General features: G+C 38.6%; 1 protein-coding gene across 1 annotated transcript in view; it reads left to right on the plus strand.

Annotated features, from left to right (window-relative positions):
• The first annotated feature begins 520 nt into the window (after positions 1 to 520).
• Positions 521 to 21,186, plus strand: part of LOC105042167 (uncharacterized) — a 28,957-nt gene continuing 8,291 nt past the window's right edge. Inside the window, 8 exon segments of the mRNA XM_010919281.3 lie at positions 521 to 683; positions 804 to 866; positions 952 to 1,122; positions 6,687 to 6,761; positions 6,764 to 6,817; positions 8,956 to 9,095; positions 11,674 to 11,760; positions 17,639 to 17,764. Of these exon segments, the coding sequence (XP_010917583.2) occupies positions 653 to 683; positions 804 to 866; positions 952 to 1,122; positions 6,687 to 6,761; positions 6,764 to 6,817; positions 8,956 to 9,095; positions 11,674 to 11,760; positions 17,639 to 17,764 (747 nt within the window). The 5' untranslated portion in view covers positions 521 to 652.

A 21,186-nucleotide genomic window follows, 5' to 3' on the forward strand; every position in this document is an offset into this window, starting at 1 on the left:
ACCACCTGGCATCATCTCCACCCTTCTCTAATTCAAAAAGAATTTCACATTTTGTTATTGATCTATGCCTCCCATAGCTCTATAAATAGTTTGGAGAAGAGGATTAGATGCCTGCTTCTCTTCTTCGTCACTTTCTACTCTTTGGAGCTTTAGATGCCTGCTTCTCTTCTACATCTTCTATTCTTTAGATCTTTCTCTCCTTTAGTTTTTAGGAAATTAGTCTAGATTTTTCCTTAGCCTTGCTCTCCCCTACCCTTCCCTTTTTATTCTACCTAACTCCAATAGATCTAAATCTTTCAAACGCAACCATCTCTTTCCCCTAACAAATCGCGAGCGTGTGCGTAATCCAAGGGAGACTCGGGTCCGGTCCGAGCTCACGATTTTCACAATTTAAAACGAGTCCATTCTGAACACTACAAGAGTTGACTCTAACTCAGCCAATCCAACGGTCGTAATATTCTCCGGTCCGCTAACAGCCAATCCAACAGTCGTAATCTTCTCCAGTTCGATATAAAGCCCTTCACGGTTCTGCCCTCGATGCGCCTCGCTCTTCCGCGAAGCATCCCGAAGTCCCTCGCTTTCAGCTCTTCGAAGGAAACGCTTAAACCCCTCGACTGCTTCCTCGGAGAGCAACGCACAGCCCATACCAGCAATGGCGGCCGATGCTTCAGCAGCCCTATCAGGTCTCAGGGATTTCCCCACAAGAAAATATCTTCTTTTTGCCCGATTTTTTGTATCTTTCTTCGGATTTTTCTCCTATTTTACCGGTTTTTTCTTCCTAAAGTTTCTCGCTTTTATCTCAGTAAGGCAGACAGTTAAGAAGTTTCTCGATGCTGCTCGGACGGGGAACCTCGATCTCTTGAAGAGTGAGTTGGGCTTCTTTTGGTAGAAGCGTTTCTGATTTTTCTGAATTTAATTGGTTATCTCTTGATGTTTTTGGTATTGTTGTAGAGCTGGCAATGCAGCTAGATGAAGGGAAGGGGTTGGCGAAGACGGTTGCCGACGTGAAAGATGCGAACAAGAGGACGGCGCTTCACTTTGCGGCGAGGGAGGGGAGGACAGATGTTTGCAAGTACTTGCTCGAGGAGTTGAAGCTTGATGTCAATATGAGGGATGATGATGGTATAAATTCAGTTTCTGAACGTTAGTAAGCTCTCATATTTGTTGGAATTCTAGTTAGATCAAATTGAAAGGTTTGGGCTTTGTGAATGCCTGGTGCTTCTTCTCTATCAGGAACATACTTTTAAAAGAAACCTTGGGAATTTCCAGTTCTGATGATTAAATGAGTGTGAAAAGATGCAATAGGTTGGAGTGTTACTGTTATAGCCCAAAACCTAATTCAGCCCACCAAAATGAAAAAAAAAAAAAAGAAAAAAAAAAAAACAGGGGATCAAACCGGGAAGAAGACTCCCGGTAGGAGTCTTCTTCTCCGGCGAAACCCAGGCAAAATCGGACTCCTAGGACCCCTCGGAGTCCTAGGATTTCCTATAAGAAGACCCCCTCTTCCTTGAGACCGGATATCGGCCTCTTCTCTCTCTCTTTCTCTCCGTTTTTCCCGATCGAAGGCCGCGGACACCGTTTGATTTCTCGCCGTGATTACCGCCGACGAGGTCTCCGGAGGCCGAGGTGAGTCTCCTTCTTCTTTCCCTCTTTCTTCTCCTTCCTCCCATGCTCCTGTGCGCGGCTGCCGGCGACGAGAGTCGCCGATTTTCCGTCGGGAAAGAGATCCTGTTTTTGAGCCTTTTTTTGGATTTTTCGGTGCCGACGATCGGAATTGATCGCCGGCCACGCTCCTCCGTGATCGGGGGAGTGGCCCCCGTCGGCCGCCGGCCTCCGCCGCGGCGGTCGTGGCCCGAACGGCCGATCAAGGCCGGAGGACCAAGGGTCCCCTGTTCCGGCACGGGAAGAACCAGGAAAAAGAAGAAAAAGAAGAAAAAGAAGAAAAAGAAAAAAAAGAAGAAAAAAAAAGAGAAAGAAGGAAAAAGAGAAAAAGAAAAGGAAAGAAAAAGAAGAAAAAGAAGAAAAAGAAAAGAAGAAAAGAAAAGAAAAGAAAAGAAAAGAAAAAAAAAAAAATAATAATAAAAATAAATATATATATATATATATTTATATATATATATAAGTAAGTAAATAAATAAATAAATAAATAAAAAAAAATGAAATTGATGAGAGAGAGAGTTTCTCTCTCTTCTTTCAGTCTGAACCCTGACTTTCTCTCTCTGGATTTGGACTTTCTCTCTCTACTTTCTCTCTCTAGAATTTTCTCTCTCTAGGTTGTTTCTCTCTCTTGATGGATTCCTCTCTCTCTAAAGTTATTCCTCTAGGATTAGCGTAGTGGGAGGTCTCATCTGATGATTTTGATCGAGTTTAGGAAAGAGTCGATTTTAAGTGAGGTTTTGATTTTGGGATTTGTTAGATTTAATTTTGAATTAAAATTAATGTAAAAATATAATTTTGGATAATAGGCACGGAAGAATCTCCTAGAAGTTAGTTGATCTATTCATTCAGTGCTCCGTGAAAGGTAAGTAATAAATCATCTTCTCGAGATATTCCATATTTATTCTGAAAATAAATAATTATTCTCTGAAATTATGCATGATTTATGAAATTATGTTTTGAAAGAAAAGTGCCTTTGAAATATTATGGTACGTCGATTTATGCACATGTTCAGTGAAATATTTATGATGTATTATGATACAAAGTATTTTGATACGGATCGGATTTATGTTCTCAGCCTAATTATGTTTCTATGGACCCTGCCAGTGGGGGTTGTGCGCTGGTATTTGTGGACCCTACCAGTGGGGGTTGTGCGCTGGTGTTTGTGGACCCCGCCAATGGGGGTTAAACGTTGGTCATAGTCAAGGCTGTTGAGTTACGAGTGTTTTGAATCGAATCGGATTTATGATTATATTATATGTGAATATTTGAAAATATTTGGTTTGTATTAAATCAGCATGAAATATACTCTTATGTTTATTTGCAGCATTATTCTTGGAAATTATATAATATCTGAAATATCTGGTAGAGATACTTGTTACTTACTGAGCTGTCTAGCTCATTACCTTTCTTTCTATTTTTCAGATACAGATAATTAATATCGAGCGTGGGACGAAATATTGGGACAGAGCTTTTAGAAGCGAGATTAGCATTGTCAACTTCATTGAACTTAGATCTATTGTTTTTATTGTTTTAGAATAAATTTATTGGATGTAAGACATTTGATTTAATTACTTGAATTAAAGTTGAATAATAATTATTTGAATTTATTCCGCTGCGATGCATTGATATCGTGATGAGATGCCTTGCATGCTTATGGAGAGAGTTCTTCATGAGTATGCGGCGGTTGCCGCGACCCTCGATTCACAATCTTGGGTCGGGGGCGTGACAATTAATATGGTATCAGAGCATAAGTGGATAAATTATGACACATAGAATTTGACATAGTATGAGTGTAGGTGGGTAAACATTAGGAATATTGGGACGTTAAAGTATGAGCATCATAATAAACCCATTCTAAGAAATAGATAAATGAATCTAATAAGGTAAATGAATCTAATAAGGTCTTTTTCATTGAACTTCATTGAACTTACTCAACAGAATGCACAGGTTTCCAATACAATGGTGACAGGTATGAAAAATTTCGAGAACGAAATTTTTTTTTAGGGGTGAAGAATGTTATAGCCCAAAACCTAATTCAGCCCACCAAAATGAAAAAAAAAAAGAAAAAAAAAAAACAGGGGATCAAACCGGGAAGAAGACTCCCGATAGGAGTCTTCTTCTCCGGCGAAACCCAGGCAAAATCGGACTCCTAGGACCCCTCGGAGTCCTAGGATTTCCTATAAGAAGACCCCCTCTCCCTTGAGACCGGATATCGGCCTCTTCTCTCTCTCTTTCTCTCCGTTTTTTCCGATCGAAGGCCGCGGACACCGTTTGATTTCTCGCCGTGATTGCCGCCGCCGAGGTCTCCGGAGGCCGAGGTGAGTCTCCTTCTTCTTCCCCTCTTTCTTCTCCTTCCTCCCATGCTCCTGTGCGCGGCTGCCGGCGACGAGAGTCGCCGATTTTTCGTCGGGAAAGAGACCCTGTTTTTGAGCCTTTTTTTGGATTTTCCGACGCCGGCGATCGGAATTGATCGCCGCCACGCTCCTCCGTGACCGGGGGAGTGGCCCCCATCGGCCGCCGGCCTCCGCCGCGGCGGCCGTGGCCCGAACGGCCGATCAAGGCCGGAGGACCAAGGGTCCCCTGTTCCGGCACGGGAAGAACCAGGAAAAAGAAGAAAAGAAGAAAAAGAAGAAAAGAAGAAAAAGAAGAAAAAGAAAAAAAAGAAGAAAAAAAAAAAGAGAAAGAAGGAAAAAGAGAAAAAGAAAAGGAAAGAAAAAGAAGAAAAAGAAGAAAAAGAAAAGAAGAAAAAGAAAAGAAAAGAAAAGAAAATAATAATAATAATAATAAAAATAAATATATATATATTTATATATATATATATAAGTAAGTAAATAAATAAATAAATAAATAAAAAAAATGAAATTGATGAGAGAGAGAGTTTCTCTCTCTTCTTTCAGTCTGAACCCTGACTTTCTCTCTCTGGAATTGGACTTTCTCTCTCTACTTTCTCTCTCTAGAATTTTCTCTCTCTAGGTTGTTTCTCTCTCTTGATGGATTCCTCTCTCTAAAGTTATTCCTCTAGGATTAGCGTAGTGGGAGGTCTCATCTGATGATTTTGATCGAGTTTAGGAAAGAGTCGATTTTAAGTGAGGTTTTGATTTTGGAATTTGTTAGATTTAATTTTGAATTAAAATTAATGTAAAAATATAATTTTGGATAATAGGCACGGAAGAATCTCCTAGAAGTTAGTTGATCTATTCATTCAGTGCTTCGTGAAAGGTAAGTAATGAATCATCTTCTCGAGATATTCCATATTTATTCTGAAAATAAATAATTATTCTCTGAAATTATGCATGATTTATGAAATTATGTTTTGAAAGAAAAGTGCCTTTGAAATATTATGGTACGTCGATTTATGCACATGTTCAGTGAAATATTTATGATGTATTATGATACAAAGTATTTTGATACGGATCGGATTTATGCTCTCAGCCTAACTATGTTTCTGTGGACCCTGCCAGTGGGGGTTGTGCGCTGGTATTTGTGGACCCTACCAGTGGGGGTTGTGCACTGGTGTTTGTGGACCCTGCTAGTGGGGGTTGTGCGCTGGTATTGTGGACCCTGCCAGTGGAGATTGTGCGCTGGTATTCTGTGGACCCCGCCAATGGGGGTTAAACGTTGGTCATAGTCAAGGCTGTTGAGTTACGAGTGTTTTGAATCGAATCGGATTTATGATTATATTATATGTGAATATTTGAAAATATTTGGTTTGTATTAAATCAGCATGAAATATACTCTTATGTTTATTTGCAGCATTATTCTTGGAAATTATATAATATCTGAAATATCTGGTAGAGATACTTGTTACTTACTGGGCTGTCTAGCTCATTACCTTTCTTTCTATTTTTCAGATACAGATAATTTATATCGAGCGTGGGACGAAATATTGGGACAGAGCTTTTAGAAGCGAGATTAGCATTGTCAACTTCATTGAACTTAGATCTATTGTTTTTATTGTTTTAGAATAAATTTATTGGATGTAAGACATTTGATTTAATTACTTGAATTAAAGTTGAATAATAATTATTTGAATTTATTCCGCTGCGATGCATTGATATCGTGATGAGATGCCTTGCATGCTTATGGAGAGAGTTCTTCATGAGTATGCGGCGGTTGCCGCGACCCTCGATTCACAATCTCGAGTCGGGGGCGTGACAGTTACCATGGAAAGGACAGAAATCAAATGCTTACCTTAAAGAGTACTCAAAAGACTAACTACTAAGACTTGAACATCTCAAGAATAATTAATGAGCACCATGACTTATGAACTCTGGGCACAATTCCATGCCTGTTTCAACGTTTTTCAGGAAGGGAGTTTTAGTGTTAAATATGCTGAAATCCTGGTGAGGAGTCCTAAGGGTTCCTCATTTTATGAGCTACTTCTTTTCTAAGGATTGGGAACTGGGGAGGTATGTGCTTTGGGTCCCAAATTTTCTACATTTATGTTGGAGATAACTATCTGATCTTTGTTTCTAAATATCCTCCTTGTTAGTTGCTGCAGATTTGGAGCACTTTTTTCCCTTTTTCTTTTCCTTTCTTGATTTGGCATGCTGAATGCTTAATGTTGTATAATTCAATCTTTTAAACCTGTGTCGCTGTCCATATACTAACTCTGTATTCCTATATGTAGATATTGATTATTTGTTAAATTCACTAATACGGTGCCCATTATTACACATAATACATATACCAACAGCATGCATTTCTGCATGTATCATTTGCAATTAGGATGGAGTTGCTTTAAGTTCAGAAAATCAGTAAGTTGAGCCATACCTGTGACTTTATTGTGCTTCCTGCTTTGAAACTCTTGCACATGGAATGTTGTTTTAACCTTGCATTCACTTTATGGCAATTTGGTTTTCCTTCTTGATAGTCTCTTGTCTTGTTTGTCACTTGATATATTTCATCCTATGACTATCTGTTCTTTATTGTAATTTAAAATTATGTTGTAAGGTTTGCTATTACTCTTTCATGTTAATGTGTAAAATGAGGACCTTATAAATAGAATATTCATGATTGCTTGACAGGAGAGACTCCTCTTATTCATGCTTCTCGACAAGGGCACTTTCTCACTGCAAAGTATCTTCTTGAGCAAGGGGCAGATCTTCTGCTTCCAGTGAATTAGGTGCCACTGCTCTGCACCATGCCGCCGGAATAGGTCTGGTCCCTTTCCATGAACAAAGTTTAGATATTAAATCTGTTTGGGGGTATTTCAGCATGGTGTTTATTCATGTACATGCAGAACTTAGTATATTATCTCATCTCATGTTTATGAAGGGCACTTCAGTTGAGGCTATGGTGCTAGTTTATAGGAGAAACAAATCCTTATTACTAAGTATTGGAATATAAAATGAGTTCTTGTTTTTCCCCTTGTTTTGGGATGCTCCAGCATATATAAAAAATCTAGTGTATGTAGACTTCCCAGGGAAAAAAAATCAAGGGGATTACATGTCTCATGTGATAGATATTGCACCCAATCACCAAAAAAGCAACACACATGCACAAAAGAAAAAGAAAGAAAGAGAGATATTTTCTCTTATACAGTTTGGAATTCTGGTTTCCAAGTAGGTCTTTTTTGAGGTCAAAGACCATTGCTTTTATTTTTTCCTTGCTGAAGAAATTCTTGGAAGGTCATGTTTTACATATATTGCATTTAGTGAGAAAATAATGACCAATTTTATTGGAATTATGGTTTTCCAAGTTGATCTTTTTGAAACCAAAGACTTATGTTTTTGGTTAGTAGACTCATGGCAAATATGTTCTCACAAACATTCCGCATGCAAGTCCAACTTAAGATCAGTAGATTCATGGTGGTTCGATTTAATGCAACATTTTATTCTGTATATTTGTGTATTGTGATGATGTGACCATATATTTGTGAGGCATTTTTTCTTACTTTCTTATCATGCTAAGAAAGGAGCCAGAATTCATGGAATAAAAATTGCTATATCTCCTATAAATCTCATTCTTTAACAGTTTTATTATGAGAAAGTGCAGCATAATTAAATTGTGGTGATCAAAAGGCACATCTACAATAATGGTTGTTATGAATCTATCGATTTGCATCCTTTTGTGGTATGAAATGCTTCATATTGTATACTATCCTGGCCCTAGGTCACTCTATCTGGATTAAAACATAATTTTTCAAACAAACTACTTTAGTCAAGATAATTGTTGAATATATACACCCAAGGCATCTAATTGTGCATTTTTCTCTTGGCTGTACTTTTGGTCATGGCTGTTGGAGAGCTGCTTGAATTTATAATAGTCAGCCTTTGAAAGGATTTAATCATTGAGCTCTCTTGAACATGATGAGAGGACCACATCTTTATGGTTGGATTCTCAAGCTGGTATTGGAATCTGGTGATTGGAAAATGTAATGCTACATTGCATAATTTTTCCATGACAAAGCCTTGTTCAGGCTGGGGTGTGATTAGATCCTTAAAATTCTTAAAGCATATATGTGAAATATGGAATATAGGGCTGGGATGTGTTTATATCCTTACATTCCCAATGTTCTTAAAGCACACATGTGAAATTTGGTAAGAGGTTTAGGCTGTTTTCCATCTTGATAAATTTGGTATATATCTGGATTTATACATTTGTCCATTAGAGGCAGGAGTGTAGGTATATATGAGAGAAAGAGGAGCAGAGGAGTGTGATTGGGACCATGTCAGTTATGGGTTTGGAAGGAGAAGGGGCACTGACAAGTATACTCCTCTCTTGCATATATTTATAATTATTTTAATTCTTTTGAGAAGTAATATCTATGTGTTGCAAATTTAGAGTGAAGTTGTCAAAAAGTTAAGCTTTTGAGGAAGCTTGTTTCAGGCCAATGGTCCAAAGAGGCCTAGCTTGGTCTATGATGCATTACTTTTAGTCAGGGTTTGCCCCTAAAACTATTTCAAGGTGGTCCTTGCATAATTTAGGCTATGAAGGACATTGGCAAGAAGAGTTGATTCAAGTTAGATAGTTGGTGAAGGGGGAAATAATTATAACTGAATGAGAGTAGTGGAAAGGGACTCAAGTACCCATAAATTTTGGGAGGATTTTTGATTAAATAAGCCTTCATAGGTGGGAATATTTTGCTGCTTCAGAATATGTATATATGTATGTGTGTGTGTATATATAAATATGTTTATATTGATATTTATATTTATATATTCTGAAGGGTCTTAGTTCATCATTTATTTGAGATTCTTTCTCCTATTTTTAAAACCTCATCATTTCAGTTATTACATTTCTTTTATAATCTATTACATGACTTCCTCATTGTATTTTACTATATGTATGCAGGAAACATTGAGCTGTTGAGACTTCTACTCTCCAAAGGGGTTGATGTGGAATCACAAAGTGATGCTGGCACTCCCCTAATATGGGCTGCTGGTCATGGACAACAAGATGCTGTCAAAGTTCTGTTAGGACACCATGCAAATGTAAGCTGGATATAGACCATTATATGTTATTCCACCTCATTGTTTTTATGTTTCTTACGATGTGTTTATATATATGCCTTTATATATATGTGTGTGTGTGTATTGAGTCACATACTTGTATGTATAGGTGTAAGAATTTGTGTCTGTGTTTAGCATTATAACTTTTTAGTCCAACATGTAATGACACATGACCTGACCAAAAAAGGCATGAGCTAGAAGATTATTTGCTGGATTCCTTGGCCCTTCTTAGGTATCCAAGACCTCCCCAACACACATTCATTGTGGAACTAAACATGTTCTTGCATGGGTTAAGCCTTGGTTTCTTGGCAGGGGAAGAGTCCGAACACCAAATACCATGATCGGCTCATGGTCAGCCCCAAATAGGTTAGTGCTACAATGTCTCATTAGCTACATGAATCATGGGTTGGTTTGTTTTTGATATGATTTGTGACGACCTAGGACCTCATCCAAAAGGTGCTAATCCGAAGGTTATAAATTGAGGTACTTGACCCTGCTTGGTCCCACACCTGGTATGTGTTGGGAAGATCTTAGGTGAGGTCCTTGGCTTGCTTAGCCAGAGGGTTGTTATTTAAAGCCTTGATTAAAATAAAAAACTTTTGAATGTTCCTAGCCATTGCATGTATTTTTCAGCTATCAGAGAAGCAAGTTATTCCACCAATAAATATCTGAACAAATAGTAAGACAGAACAATGAAAAGAAAAATGAACTTAAAAAAAAATGAATGCCATATAAATATTATTATTAAACCAACAATATTACTGTAGCTGTTTTATAATGCTTTTAAAACATGACATGAAATCTTCTCCTCTAGTTAGTGGAGAGAGGTTGCAAAGGGCTGAAGACTAACACCCAGACCACTCAAACTAGGGTCTTGTTTATGTATCTTCTAAAGTGCAGACTAATGGCCTTACTGATAAAAGAAACGAAATCATTAAATCACTCAAGTTTCTTTCTTGGGACAAAAAATAGAGTACAAAGGGTTCAAGGGTACATGGACTCAATATCTATGGTGATGTGGAGGCAGGCTTGATTTCATTGAGTGATGGTGGCACCACATCATTGTCTAACACCTGCATGGAGGCAGTGGTCCCTACATCGTGATAGCCTCTCCGATGACTCTTGAGGCCCAAGACTTGCCTTATGGCGAGCTGCCAACCCTTGCAGAGCATTGTCAATAAAGAAAAAAACACACTACTAAGGGACACCATAGTAAGACTTCATTAACATGACAACGAATTATAGGGAAATGGCAACTACTTCTTAGCTCTCCATAGGGTCATAGAGGGTGGAGTGCCTATACAATAAGCATTCTTCTAGGATTTATCTTTAGTGAGACTTTTTCCATAACTAGTTTAGCTGGAGAAATTTGACCTTGAGATTCTAACCCATCAAAATGATATGAGAAATGGAAAAGAACTCAACAAAGGAACTAGAGCGACCTGGCCACAGGGTGGGTCTTGGGTTTTCAGGGATCATCGAAGCATTTGCCCCACAATGGCGGGATGGCAACCTTCTCCATGGAGTTGTCCAATAGTAAGGTGGTGCTGGTATCACTTAACGATCCCAAATCCTTTTCTGCATTGCAACAGATATCAAGTCCATCTACCTACAAACTAGACCCAAAATTTTTATAGGCCTCAATTACAACAATTAATCTACAAGACTCAATCAACCAACAAATTTTGAACAAGTCTCATGAGGTCTTTCCTAAAATCATCAATATCTTTTGGAATCAATCTAAAGTCTTGTGGATCCTAGATTCTTCATAATCTTCTATCTCAACCTTTAGTTGGAGCATGTTTATTGATGGCATAGTGAGTACATCTGCCAATAGACCTGGACTTAACAAGTGTTATGGATACCTTGTGATTAACCACGTTTCCTTTTCCCAAATAAAGACCTTAATACTTTTGGGCCATTTATGTGGCTAGGGATCTAGCAGTGTGCATGGTAGCTATATTGCTGCATGGAGATGGAATGACTTCAGCAACATCAATTCAGATCACAGCATCTCACGTGTACTTGTAAGCAGTAGCTCCATACTTAGAATCTGCGGTAAAATAAGCAACCATAAACTGTTTCATGCAGTAACACCCTGATCCCAATGTACAAAAAGATGATCTGTCTTATCTGCATTACATTGTTTCAAACATTAAAATGCTTTTGTCACAGTACAATATGTTTCCTTTGGGAGCACCTTTCATAAAATTTCACATCAGCTTGCATGTACTTGTTGGCCACTTTCGTAAAATGGAGTTGTATCAAGTAAAGCATATGTCAAGCTGCTTTCTCTGGGAGATATTGTAGGTTTGCATCCTAAAAAGCTGTTCTGCTGTAGTCAAACCAATACATATTTCTAGCAACATATCAGCACATCTTCATAAGGGAAAATCCTTATGACAACCTCCTAATAAATATGTCTAAAACACTTTGAGTACTTGGTACTTTTTTCAGTTATTCTTATGTGTGTTGTTTCTTCTTCCTCACATGTTTTCAGTCTACTTTTGTCTAAGCAAATTCATCTTTTAACTTACACTTTCTATCTTAACTTTTGCAGCCGAATGCTGAAACAGATGATAATATTACTCCATTATTGTCAGCTGTTGCAGCTGGATCACTTCCATGTCTGGAATTACTAATTCAGGTATGAGAAATTGCTGTGAGTAATCGATGGCATGCACTCATTAGAGGTTTATGTTGTTTTTTGCTATTGGAGATCTACATCTGATGAAGGTGGCAATTGGAAATGTTTTGTTTTTTTCATATCTTTGGTTGAACCTATGCATGGCCACCAGTTCTTCCAAACTTTTCTTGTCCATTCTCATCTCCTTCGTGTTTGTTTCAATCTTATTTTTAATAAAACAACACCTTGGTTAAATCTTTTATACTCTTTGGCCTTGAGAAATAGAAAAGTGGACAAGTCTAAATTAAGGATAACTTTATCAAGTCACATAAATAACAACTAAAGAATTTACTTGAAAGATCAAAGCCATCCATGCTTCTCTCCATGTACATGGTGCACTAGTCTCCATATTACTGGGCCCAAGGTTTGCCTTGTCGGTATTGAGGGTGGTACCAGCCAGCTACCAGGATGGTGCACTACTAGTAGTCTAGTGCCATATCATACTGAGCCAAGGTGCAGTAGAACTAGGTGGAGGGAGAGGGAAGATGTGTTGCGTTTCCAACAGTAGTGGAGAAAAGCCTTTTTTTTCCCCCCCTAAAACTAGTGGCAAAGGGTCACAAGCAATGAAGAACTCACGCAAGGGGGGTGCTTTTAAGGTTATTGGGCTAGTTCAACCTTCTAACTAGAATTAGGTGGTTTCAAGGGGTTTACCTGATTTTGAGTGATTTAGCTTGGTATTAGAAGGTTTGCACAGATTTGGTGCATTTATTGAATCGAGAGGGTGGGGAAGAGGGAGAATAGGAGAGAGGAAAAGAGAGGGAGAGAGAGATGGCCGTCGGAGGGTATGGAAAGCCACCCTTCGAGTGATGGAAACAAGGCCTGATAGCCCCACTTTTTTATTTTATGAGTTTTACTTGAAGTTGGCAACAATCAACAATCAACATGTTGCCGACTTTATTTAAGTAGGGGCCATCGGACCCCTTTTTCAATTGTCCTTCGCTTTCCCCTTGTTCCTCGATTTTTCGTTTTGAATGCCTGAATCATTCTGATCCACCGCTGGCAAGGCTTGGAGCACCCCGAACTGGGCGGTTCAAGATGGTTTTGCATTCCTTGGGCCAAACCATTCCATTTGGGTCTGATACAGTTTGGCACCACTTGAATTGGCAGCTTGGTATGGTTTTGCATTCCATGTGTGGACCATATATGCAAGGTTTTACATTTCGGTGGGACTTGGGGCATCGCGGCCATTGTGTTCTGTTCCTATGAGAAAATGGGATCAGGATTGGTTTGGGACTTCAAAACCCATCTAGATGGGGAGAGAAGAAGAAAGAGAAAAGAAGAAAAGGAAGGAAACAAGAAGAAAAGAAAAGAAATGAAAGGAAAGAAGAAGAAAAATGAGAAAAGAAAGGAAGGAGAAGAAAAAGAAAGGAAAACAAGGAAGGTAGAGGAAAAGAAAGAAAAGAATGAAGAAAAAAAGAAAAAAAAGAAAAAAGAAAAAAAGAAAGGAAAGAAGAGTGGGAGAAAGATGGAGGATATCTATCAGGATGCATGATCGGAACTACTATCGGGATGAGATGGGATAGTGGGGCATCTCGTTCTCTGGAGAAACCGGGACACCTTCATCCCATGGCATTTAAAACTTTGCATATATATGCACATGATTTGAGCTCCATATATAACTTTCTACGCTTGAATATGTTTCAACTATTATGGTGCTTCTAGTGGCTAAATTGAAGTTGGTTTAACACTTTTACCATAAGATCTTTATCAAGGATTCAATTGCCAGTCTCTACTGACCATGTTGGCACTTGACATACATGTGTACCCTGATGCCTTGGATATCTTAGGATATCCACCCATGTCTACCCATATCAATATATGCTGGTTTGGCATTGGTTAGTATGGATTGGTTGGTACTACTTTGTAGAAGGCCAAATAATCTTTTCCTCTTTGAATTGTTTTTGAATGGCGTAGCACATGTCATGTTGACCATTGGTCAGCACAGCCACTAGCAAACTTGAATCCTTGTACTCTTTTATAAGTTCTATATATTAGTTGTTGACATTGATCAATTTATAGCAATTTCTCTTAGGTTAATAAATTGTCTCCCACAATCTGATGCTTTTGCCTTACTAGATTATTAACTCTTAATTAGTATGGCTTTGGTCCACCTTTTACTGGATGTGTGGGTGATATTGTATTTATGCGTTGATTGTTATATATGCATGCCTTTTTGTGAAACAATCTGAATTGTGTATTTGATTTCTTTCCCATAGGATGTTGAGTTTTCTCTTATTAGTGTCAAAATTATTCAAATTAATATTAAATGTGCATGATGGTGCTGATGAAAACTGCTAAACAAGTGTGCAAACACAGATGGTGTATATTCCACCTGAAAGTGTTGTAACCCAATAACACTTAGTGCTGCCCTTACACGAGCAATCATGTGTGTTTCTTAAATAACTTGTCTACATGGATATCTTATGCATGCTCAAGTGGATCTGGCATATCTTTACTACTTATTGGCTATAGGAGAATATAGGACTAGACAGGGTTCCATTATTTTTTTTCATTTATTATTTGCCAATTGGTAGAACATTATCAGATTGTCTAATTTACAACTTGATAGAGTAGTTCTAAGCCATGTGAAGATGGAATCATATCCATTCAGTAATGCTTCTTGTTATGAATCTTATGTTACCCAAATAGTAACTCAATTTATGTGTATGTGACTAAGTGAGACAACTTATTACCAAATTAGGTCAAATTTAGTAAAACTAGTAAAAATGCAAATGCATATGTAGAATGGAAAATATAATCAAAAGTTAAAACCAATCATCATTTAATTATGAAAATCATCAAAATCATATTGGCATCTTACTTGAGGCATATCAGAATTGTAGTTTTGAAAATTGAAGTGTTGAACATATAATTGTTACATTGCATAAGGTCGGGCTACTCCATTGTGAGTCTCTGATTGATATTTAGTGCTCAAGTAATTAATGGAAAAAGAAATAACAAATAACCTGTAAAACATAAACAGATGAAGAATTTTGCAGTTTCTAAAACCATCAGACAAGTTAGAGATCATTGACTCTTGTTCGAAAATTTCAAAGTTAGAGTTGGATAGATCAGAAGTTTCACTCTATGTGATGTAGGCTCCAACATCATTTGGTTTTAGGGGTTATTTGGACCCTTGTAGTTCAACCTGCAGGCATGGTCCAATCCACCTGTTTGGTCACCTACGTCTTGAACGCAAACTGCAGGTCGAGATGCAGCTAGATTGTAGCTTGGGGCGGAAATGCTACGGCTCGACCTATGGCCAAAACAGGCATAGGACTCTCGACTCTTCCTGAAAACAGCCACGAGGTCTTTGTTGCATAATTTGCATCATTTAAAGCCCCTCTCTCTCCGATTCTCTGGTGGCCTCTTATCCTACCCTTGACTCCATCTGCCCTCGATTCCAACTGGTCATTGATTTCATCTTCCCATTGCTACTCATTGTTGCCCCCTTCACCTCCCTTGGTTGCCTTGCCATTGCAATCGACGCCCATCACCATGCCCTTCACCTCTCCTGCCTCTTGCCTTGCTCCCCTACCCTTGTCATAGTTGCCCATCACCACCCCCTTCACCTCCCTTGGTGCCCTCCCCCTCACCATGTCGTCTGCCACCACCCCCTTCACCTCCCTCGTCTTTTGCCATGGCCCCCTTCCTTCCACTGTGGCCCCATTTTCCCACTTTGATCCTCCCTTCGCCTTTACACCCCCCCCACCAACCAGCACCATCTGAACAAAGGGCATTGGAGTCTGTTGGCAAGTGAAGTTGCTCTTGCACCATCTTAGGGGATGGACATGCCAGAGGACTTGTTTGGGCAAGTCATGTCAGGTGGCAGGGTAGATAGGTGCACAGGCGTGCTGCTGATATTAGAGCAATTGGAAAGATGGTGATCGAAGGGATATGAGAGTCGTGTGGGTTTAGGTGCTTTGACCTTTAAGGACTTTCGACACCGTCATACCACCGTTCGAAGGAGGTAGATTTGTATAGGAATAGGGGTGTAGCTTGGGCTATGATAGTAGAAATCTAAGTTAACAGTACTCCTTCAGTAAAAAGCTATTGGTCAGCTAAAATAATACATGGATTAGTTTGCTGAAGGGTCATTACAAAGTACAAATTCCACTTATTTATACTAAACATAATGACTGCCCATTTTGATTGTTGCTACCTTGGTCTGGCCTCTACTCATGGTTCTGGTAATTGACGTTACTTGTCCTTCCACCATGCATGTCCATTAGAGCAACCTAACCCTATACTACCTATCAAACTGACAGTCACATTTAGTTAGCCGAAACCTAAGTTGCATCTTTTTCAGCCTACTTGATATTGGCATCCTCTCAATCATCCTATGCAGGCATCCTCTCAATCATCCTTTGCATGCATCCTTTAGTGTAATTCCTCGGTCAGCTTCTACATGCGTCCATTTGGTCTTAGCTCATGGGATATTCTCCTGAAATCTATTATACCAGTTCTCACTCCATTGTGTGGTTAAGTAGGCATGTCTCCTACGTGTCGATTTGAGCAAAGATGTGGTGTAAATAGAGTCCCAGCAGTGGATGCCTGCAACTCAAGTTGCATTATAGCTTTAGAAGTATCTGGAGTATACCCTCTCAATGCAGCAGGAGATATAGTGGTACCACACCACCTGGCCATCTCTATGCACCTGTACCTTGATATATTAGTTCGCACTTTAAGAAGCATAGCAAGAGCTATTCTATATGCTATGGCATATATTATGGGTTTTTTCTCATTTACAGATATTTTAATGGTTTTTTGATATTTTTCAGTAGAAGATCTCGATCCTCTTTTTCAAGGAAATTAAAATCATACATTAGTATGTTTTGATTCTTGGTTAAACTAGCGTCTAATGTTTGGATTCTTCAAATTAGTCCATAGTTCTCTGCTGTTCGTCTTCAATAGCCAACAATAGCTGCAAAATATTATGTACAATTGGTGGAATGGTTCCACTTTCTGGTTCCATCTGAAATCTGTCTGTTACGGTAAATGATATTGCCACAATCCACCTTTTTCTGTGAATGTGCCTTTTCTACTTTGTGTTCTAAGACTGCTGACTGGTATTTACAACAATCTTTGTGGTCTAAATCTGCTGATTGGTGTCACAATTCTCCAATAATGATCTAAAGCAGTGGATTCAGATACAAGAAAATGAACCAGCTTTGAGATTTACAATAAAAGAACATAGTTTGCAGGACTTGGACATGACAGTAAGCTGCATCAGTCAGGGGCTGAAAGGCCTCTCTCTACTGCTGTTATTGGGATAATGGATACAGTAAAGTTGTCCTGTGTCATTCTGTCCCTGCAATCGTGAACGAGACCAGCAGGTTCATCCTCACTGACCAGCGACAGTTACATGTTTAGGCTGTTTAACATGAAGTACATGGTGTAGCAGTTGTGGCTCTGGAAGCCCTTGTGGAGGGTGCAGCAAATGGAGCTGAGTAGGTGGTGAGGTGCACATGTTTGCTTGGTACCTAGAATTGAATGTAGAATTTACTCTATGTCAGGCAATGAACAAAACTAAATAAGAATCATCCTTTAAGCAGCTGATGCTATATGTTTATGCTTGATTAGTTAGTATTTAGTCAGTTGGTTATTTGTACAGAATAACCATCCTTTTCTATTTTTCATTTTCACTTCTGTGTCCTTTTGGAAGAGTTATATTAGCAACTTGATTGTATCAGTGTATTCTTTGGTTCTAAGCTTGTGGATATTGTCGTTAGCTTTTTCTCTGTTATATTTACATGTTTAATCATTAAAAGATTGAAGTAAATTATTCGATTACTGACTACATGTTGTCCTTCTGACTTCATGTTTTTCTTCTGTGAAGGCAGGTGCTAGTCCTAATATTAGTGCAGGTGGAGCAACTCCATTGCATGTTGCTGCTGATAATGGGAGCAGAGAAGTTATTGATTGCCTATTAAAAGCTGGAGGAGATCCAAATATTTGTGATGATGTAGGTCACGTCATGTCTTTATTTATGTGCTTAAATTGACGTATTGAATATTATCATTCCATTTTAGATCCATGAAATGCACTTGATCTGCAATTGATATACTCAATAGATATGAAACATGTTTTATTTGTTCTTATTTCCTCAGTATTACCCATGATTGTTTAGCTGTTCAATGGCATGCTATTGTTGTTGACAAGTTGTTTTACATGAAATTATAGTTACCATCAAGAAATAAAAGCAGTGTCAACTTAAAGCTAGTTTTTCATTCACATCAAAACTTCTGGTCATTTTTGGTTAACCATGATGTGTATCTAACAGTGAAACTTTCCAGATTATGTGCATTGTTTGTCCCATTATATATTTTTCTCTCAAGCATTGAGGAACATAGCAACAAATATCGCACCACATCGTATGAGGTTTTGCATCGCTAAAGATCTTCATGAGGAGAATATTTTCTTTGCAGTGTTGCAAGTCTGTCTACCTTTATGAAAGAAAGTGTTTTTTGTTTTACCTGAGAAATTTCAAACACAGACTAATTTCTAAAACCGCTAGTATTATAGGAATGAGGGATAAAGGCTCTTTCATTTGACAAAATGATTCATATACATTTTCTTCTCTCTTTACAGTACACCTCTTTGTTTTCTCTTTTTATTTTCATTTATTTGACTATCACTTGATCCATCTCATGAGGGGTTGTGAAATGGTTGGTCAAGTTGGCATGTGACACTTCATGATCCAGTTAGACACCACTAGTTCAGGAACTGGTTTTATGTCAGCCAAACCTTTTGATAGCTGGATTAACCTAAGAATGATCATTCTATCAGATGCTGTTATTCCTAAATTAATGATTTGGGGGCTTGGGTGAGTTCATGGATGAGGGGCTGGATTTGGCTTTTCTCTTATTCCAACTAGCCCCAGTTATTTGCACCAAGGTTAACTTGGTCCTAAAATTATCCTCCCCCACTCTGTTTTCCTTTCTATTCCCAACTTCATCCCTTCTGGCCTTATCCCCTCAACCAACAACTCAAACTGCACGGATGACTTGGCTGCATCCTTGCCCAACACCTTTGCCCTAGAAGGTGACAAAAATAATATCACAGGTTTTGGTCTCGGAGAGCTCTGCCTTGATCTCATACTTGATGTTGCTGAGCGTCCCTTGGACGCAACTCCTGCTCCTTCATCTAGAATTGAAGGCCTCTTCCTTTCCTTTTCCATCCAGTAATGTTGATGCTGTGCCTCTTTTCTATTTTTACTGTCTCTTCTTGCTGCAGTTTATGCACAACTTTTTCTTTGCTCCACAACACTATTTCTGACTGAACAGCTAGATTTTGCTTTGGCCTCATACCTGATCTTTACTTTGTTCATGAAGGCATCACTAGTGCATGCCTTGGGGGAACACTGCCTCTTTCTCAATTGAAGGCTGTGGATCTGGCAGAACCTGTGTGTCCTTCTCTGTTGGTTGACCCTCTTTCCCCTATTCCTTCTGGTAAAAGATCTATGCCCTCCTGTTGGTTCTTTACCATCATGCTAGGGTTTAGGGAAAGATTTCCCCCTCCTTTTTCCCTTCAATTTTTAACTCTGCCATCAAATTGCTCTGCTTTTACCAGCCTCATAGTGGCTAAAGCCATGCATGTTGTGGTGGAACATATTGTTCATACTATATGTTATTTCAGGAATATTTTCAGTCCTATCTTAACTAAAAAGCACATGTAACCATTCAGCTAATTATTATCAGGAATAGGACATTTTAGCTAAATGAATAAATTCTTCATGAACAATTTCAGGTGGTATAACCATTCCTTTTCTGCTATTTTTTATGCTCAGACCAGTTGGCATCAATCTTTATTTAGTTTTGGTCTGTCAATGTATGTATAGTCATACTGCCAAGTGTGGTGGCACCATTTTTTGGGTAGTAAGGTGATAGGGCTTATGATTCTCGCAACCTCATTATCTCCTATCATTCTTCATTCTCCACCCTACTGCATCCCTAATATAAAACTTCCAAAACATGCAATGATCATGATTATCTCTGTGGATTTTGATACGTACTATGAATTTTGAATCAGATTGTTTGTTTCTACTCAATGCATAAGCGAGACCTCCAAACCATTTCCTTTCTAGCTTTGTGCAATTTAGATGTTGTAATGTGCAAGTAATTGTGTCAGCTCCTAGTTTATATGGCTCGTCATACATTTTTTGCATTGGTAGGATTTGGATTTGTATGCTACTATTAGGATAATAAGTCAATTGTTTCTCTCATAGATATTGCATGCATGCGAGGTTTTAAATTCCATGGGTCAAAGGTATCCCGGTTTCTCAATGGAATGGGACGTCTTGCTGTCTCGTTCCGTCTCGACAGTAGTTCCGATCATGCATCCTAATGGATATCCTCCATCTTTCTCCCCTTCATTATTTTTTAATTTATTTATTGCTCTTTCTTCCTTCATTTCTTTCTTTTCCTCCACTTTCTTTTTTTTTCTTCTCTTTTTCTTTCTTTTTCTTCTCCCTTCCCTTCTTGTTTTATTTTTCTTCTGCTTTCCTTTCATTTTTTTCCTTTTCTTCATCTTTCCTTCCTTTTCTTTTTCTCTCCCTGCATTGGTGGATTTCGGAGTCCCAAGCCCATCTCAGTCTCGTTTTTTCACAAGAACGGGACGGGATATCCCACTGGGACGTAAAATCTTGCATGTATATAAGAAACATTTAATATTGTGCATGGTGCAATATTGTATAATCATACAAAGCCTCCATACTTGAAACAAAATGCAAAATAGTTGTACTAATCAAGGTTTGCCATCTTGGGATTGGGCCCCCTATTGATACCTTGTCAGTATGTCAGTGTGGGGTTGGTTCAGCATATCGAATGTCGGCATGCCCCCATACCACATATCGATAGTAAATTAGTATGGTACAGTATGCCCGTATCGTCCAGTTCGGTATGATATGGTGAACCCTGGTACTAATAAAATGCTAGCCGCCATTGTAACATAGATGAAGATCATCTAGTATATACTGTGCAGCTATTCTTGTAATTATTTACAGTGTTCTTAGTTCTTACAGTTCCTCTACCCCTTGCCCCCTTGTTTGTGTGAAGTAGGATGGCATCACTTAATAAAACTGGGGGGGGGGGGGGGGTGTTCATCTCTCTAGTATTATTTTGTTTTTGTTTTTTTTAATTAACAAGGGAGCTGATAAGGTTCAGATAAATTTTATGGGAATAGTTTCATAATTTAAGGGTTAGAGATAACGATGTCATATAAACAGATTCAAATACTCCTGGATAAGAGGAAAGTAGAGACGAATGAAACGTTGTTCTTCATGCATGTTTCAATTTACATCCTTAGCTTTCATCAAAAGATGCTTTGGGTAATATCAATCTTTATCATTTATAACTATGTTAGCCATTTGTGTCATTGTCGTCGGTC

The sequence above is a fragment of the Elaeis guineensis genome, chromosome 3, assembly GCF_000442705.2.
Source record: "Elaeis guineensis isolate ETL-2024a chromosome 3, EG11, whole genome shotgun sequence".
NCBI lineage: Eukaryota > Viridiplantae > Streptophyta > Magnoliopsida > Arecales > Arecaceae > Elaeis > Elaeis guineensis.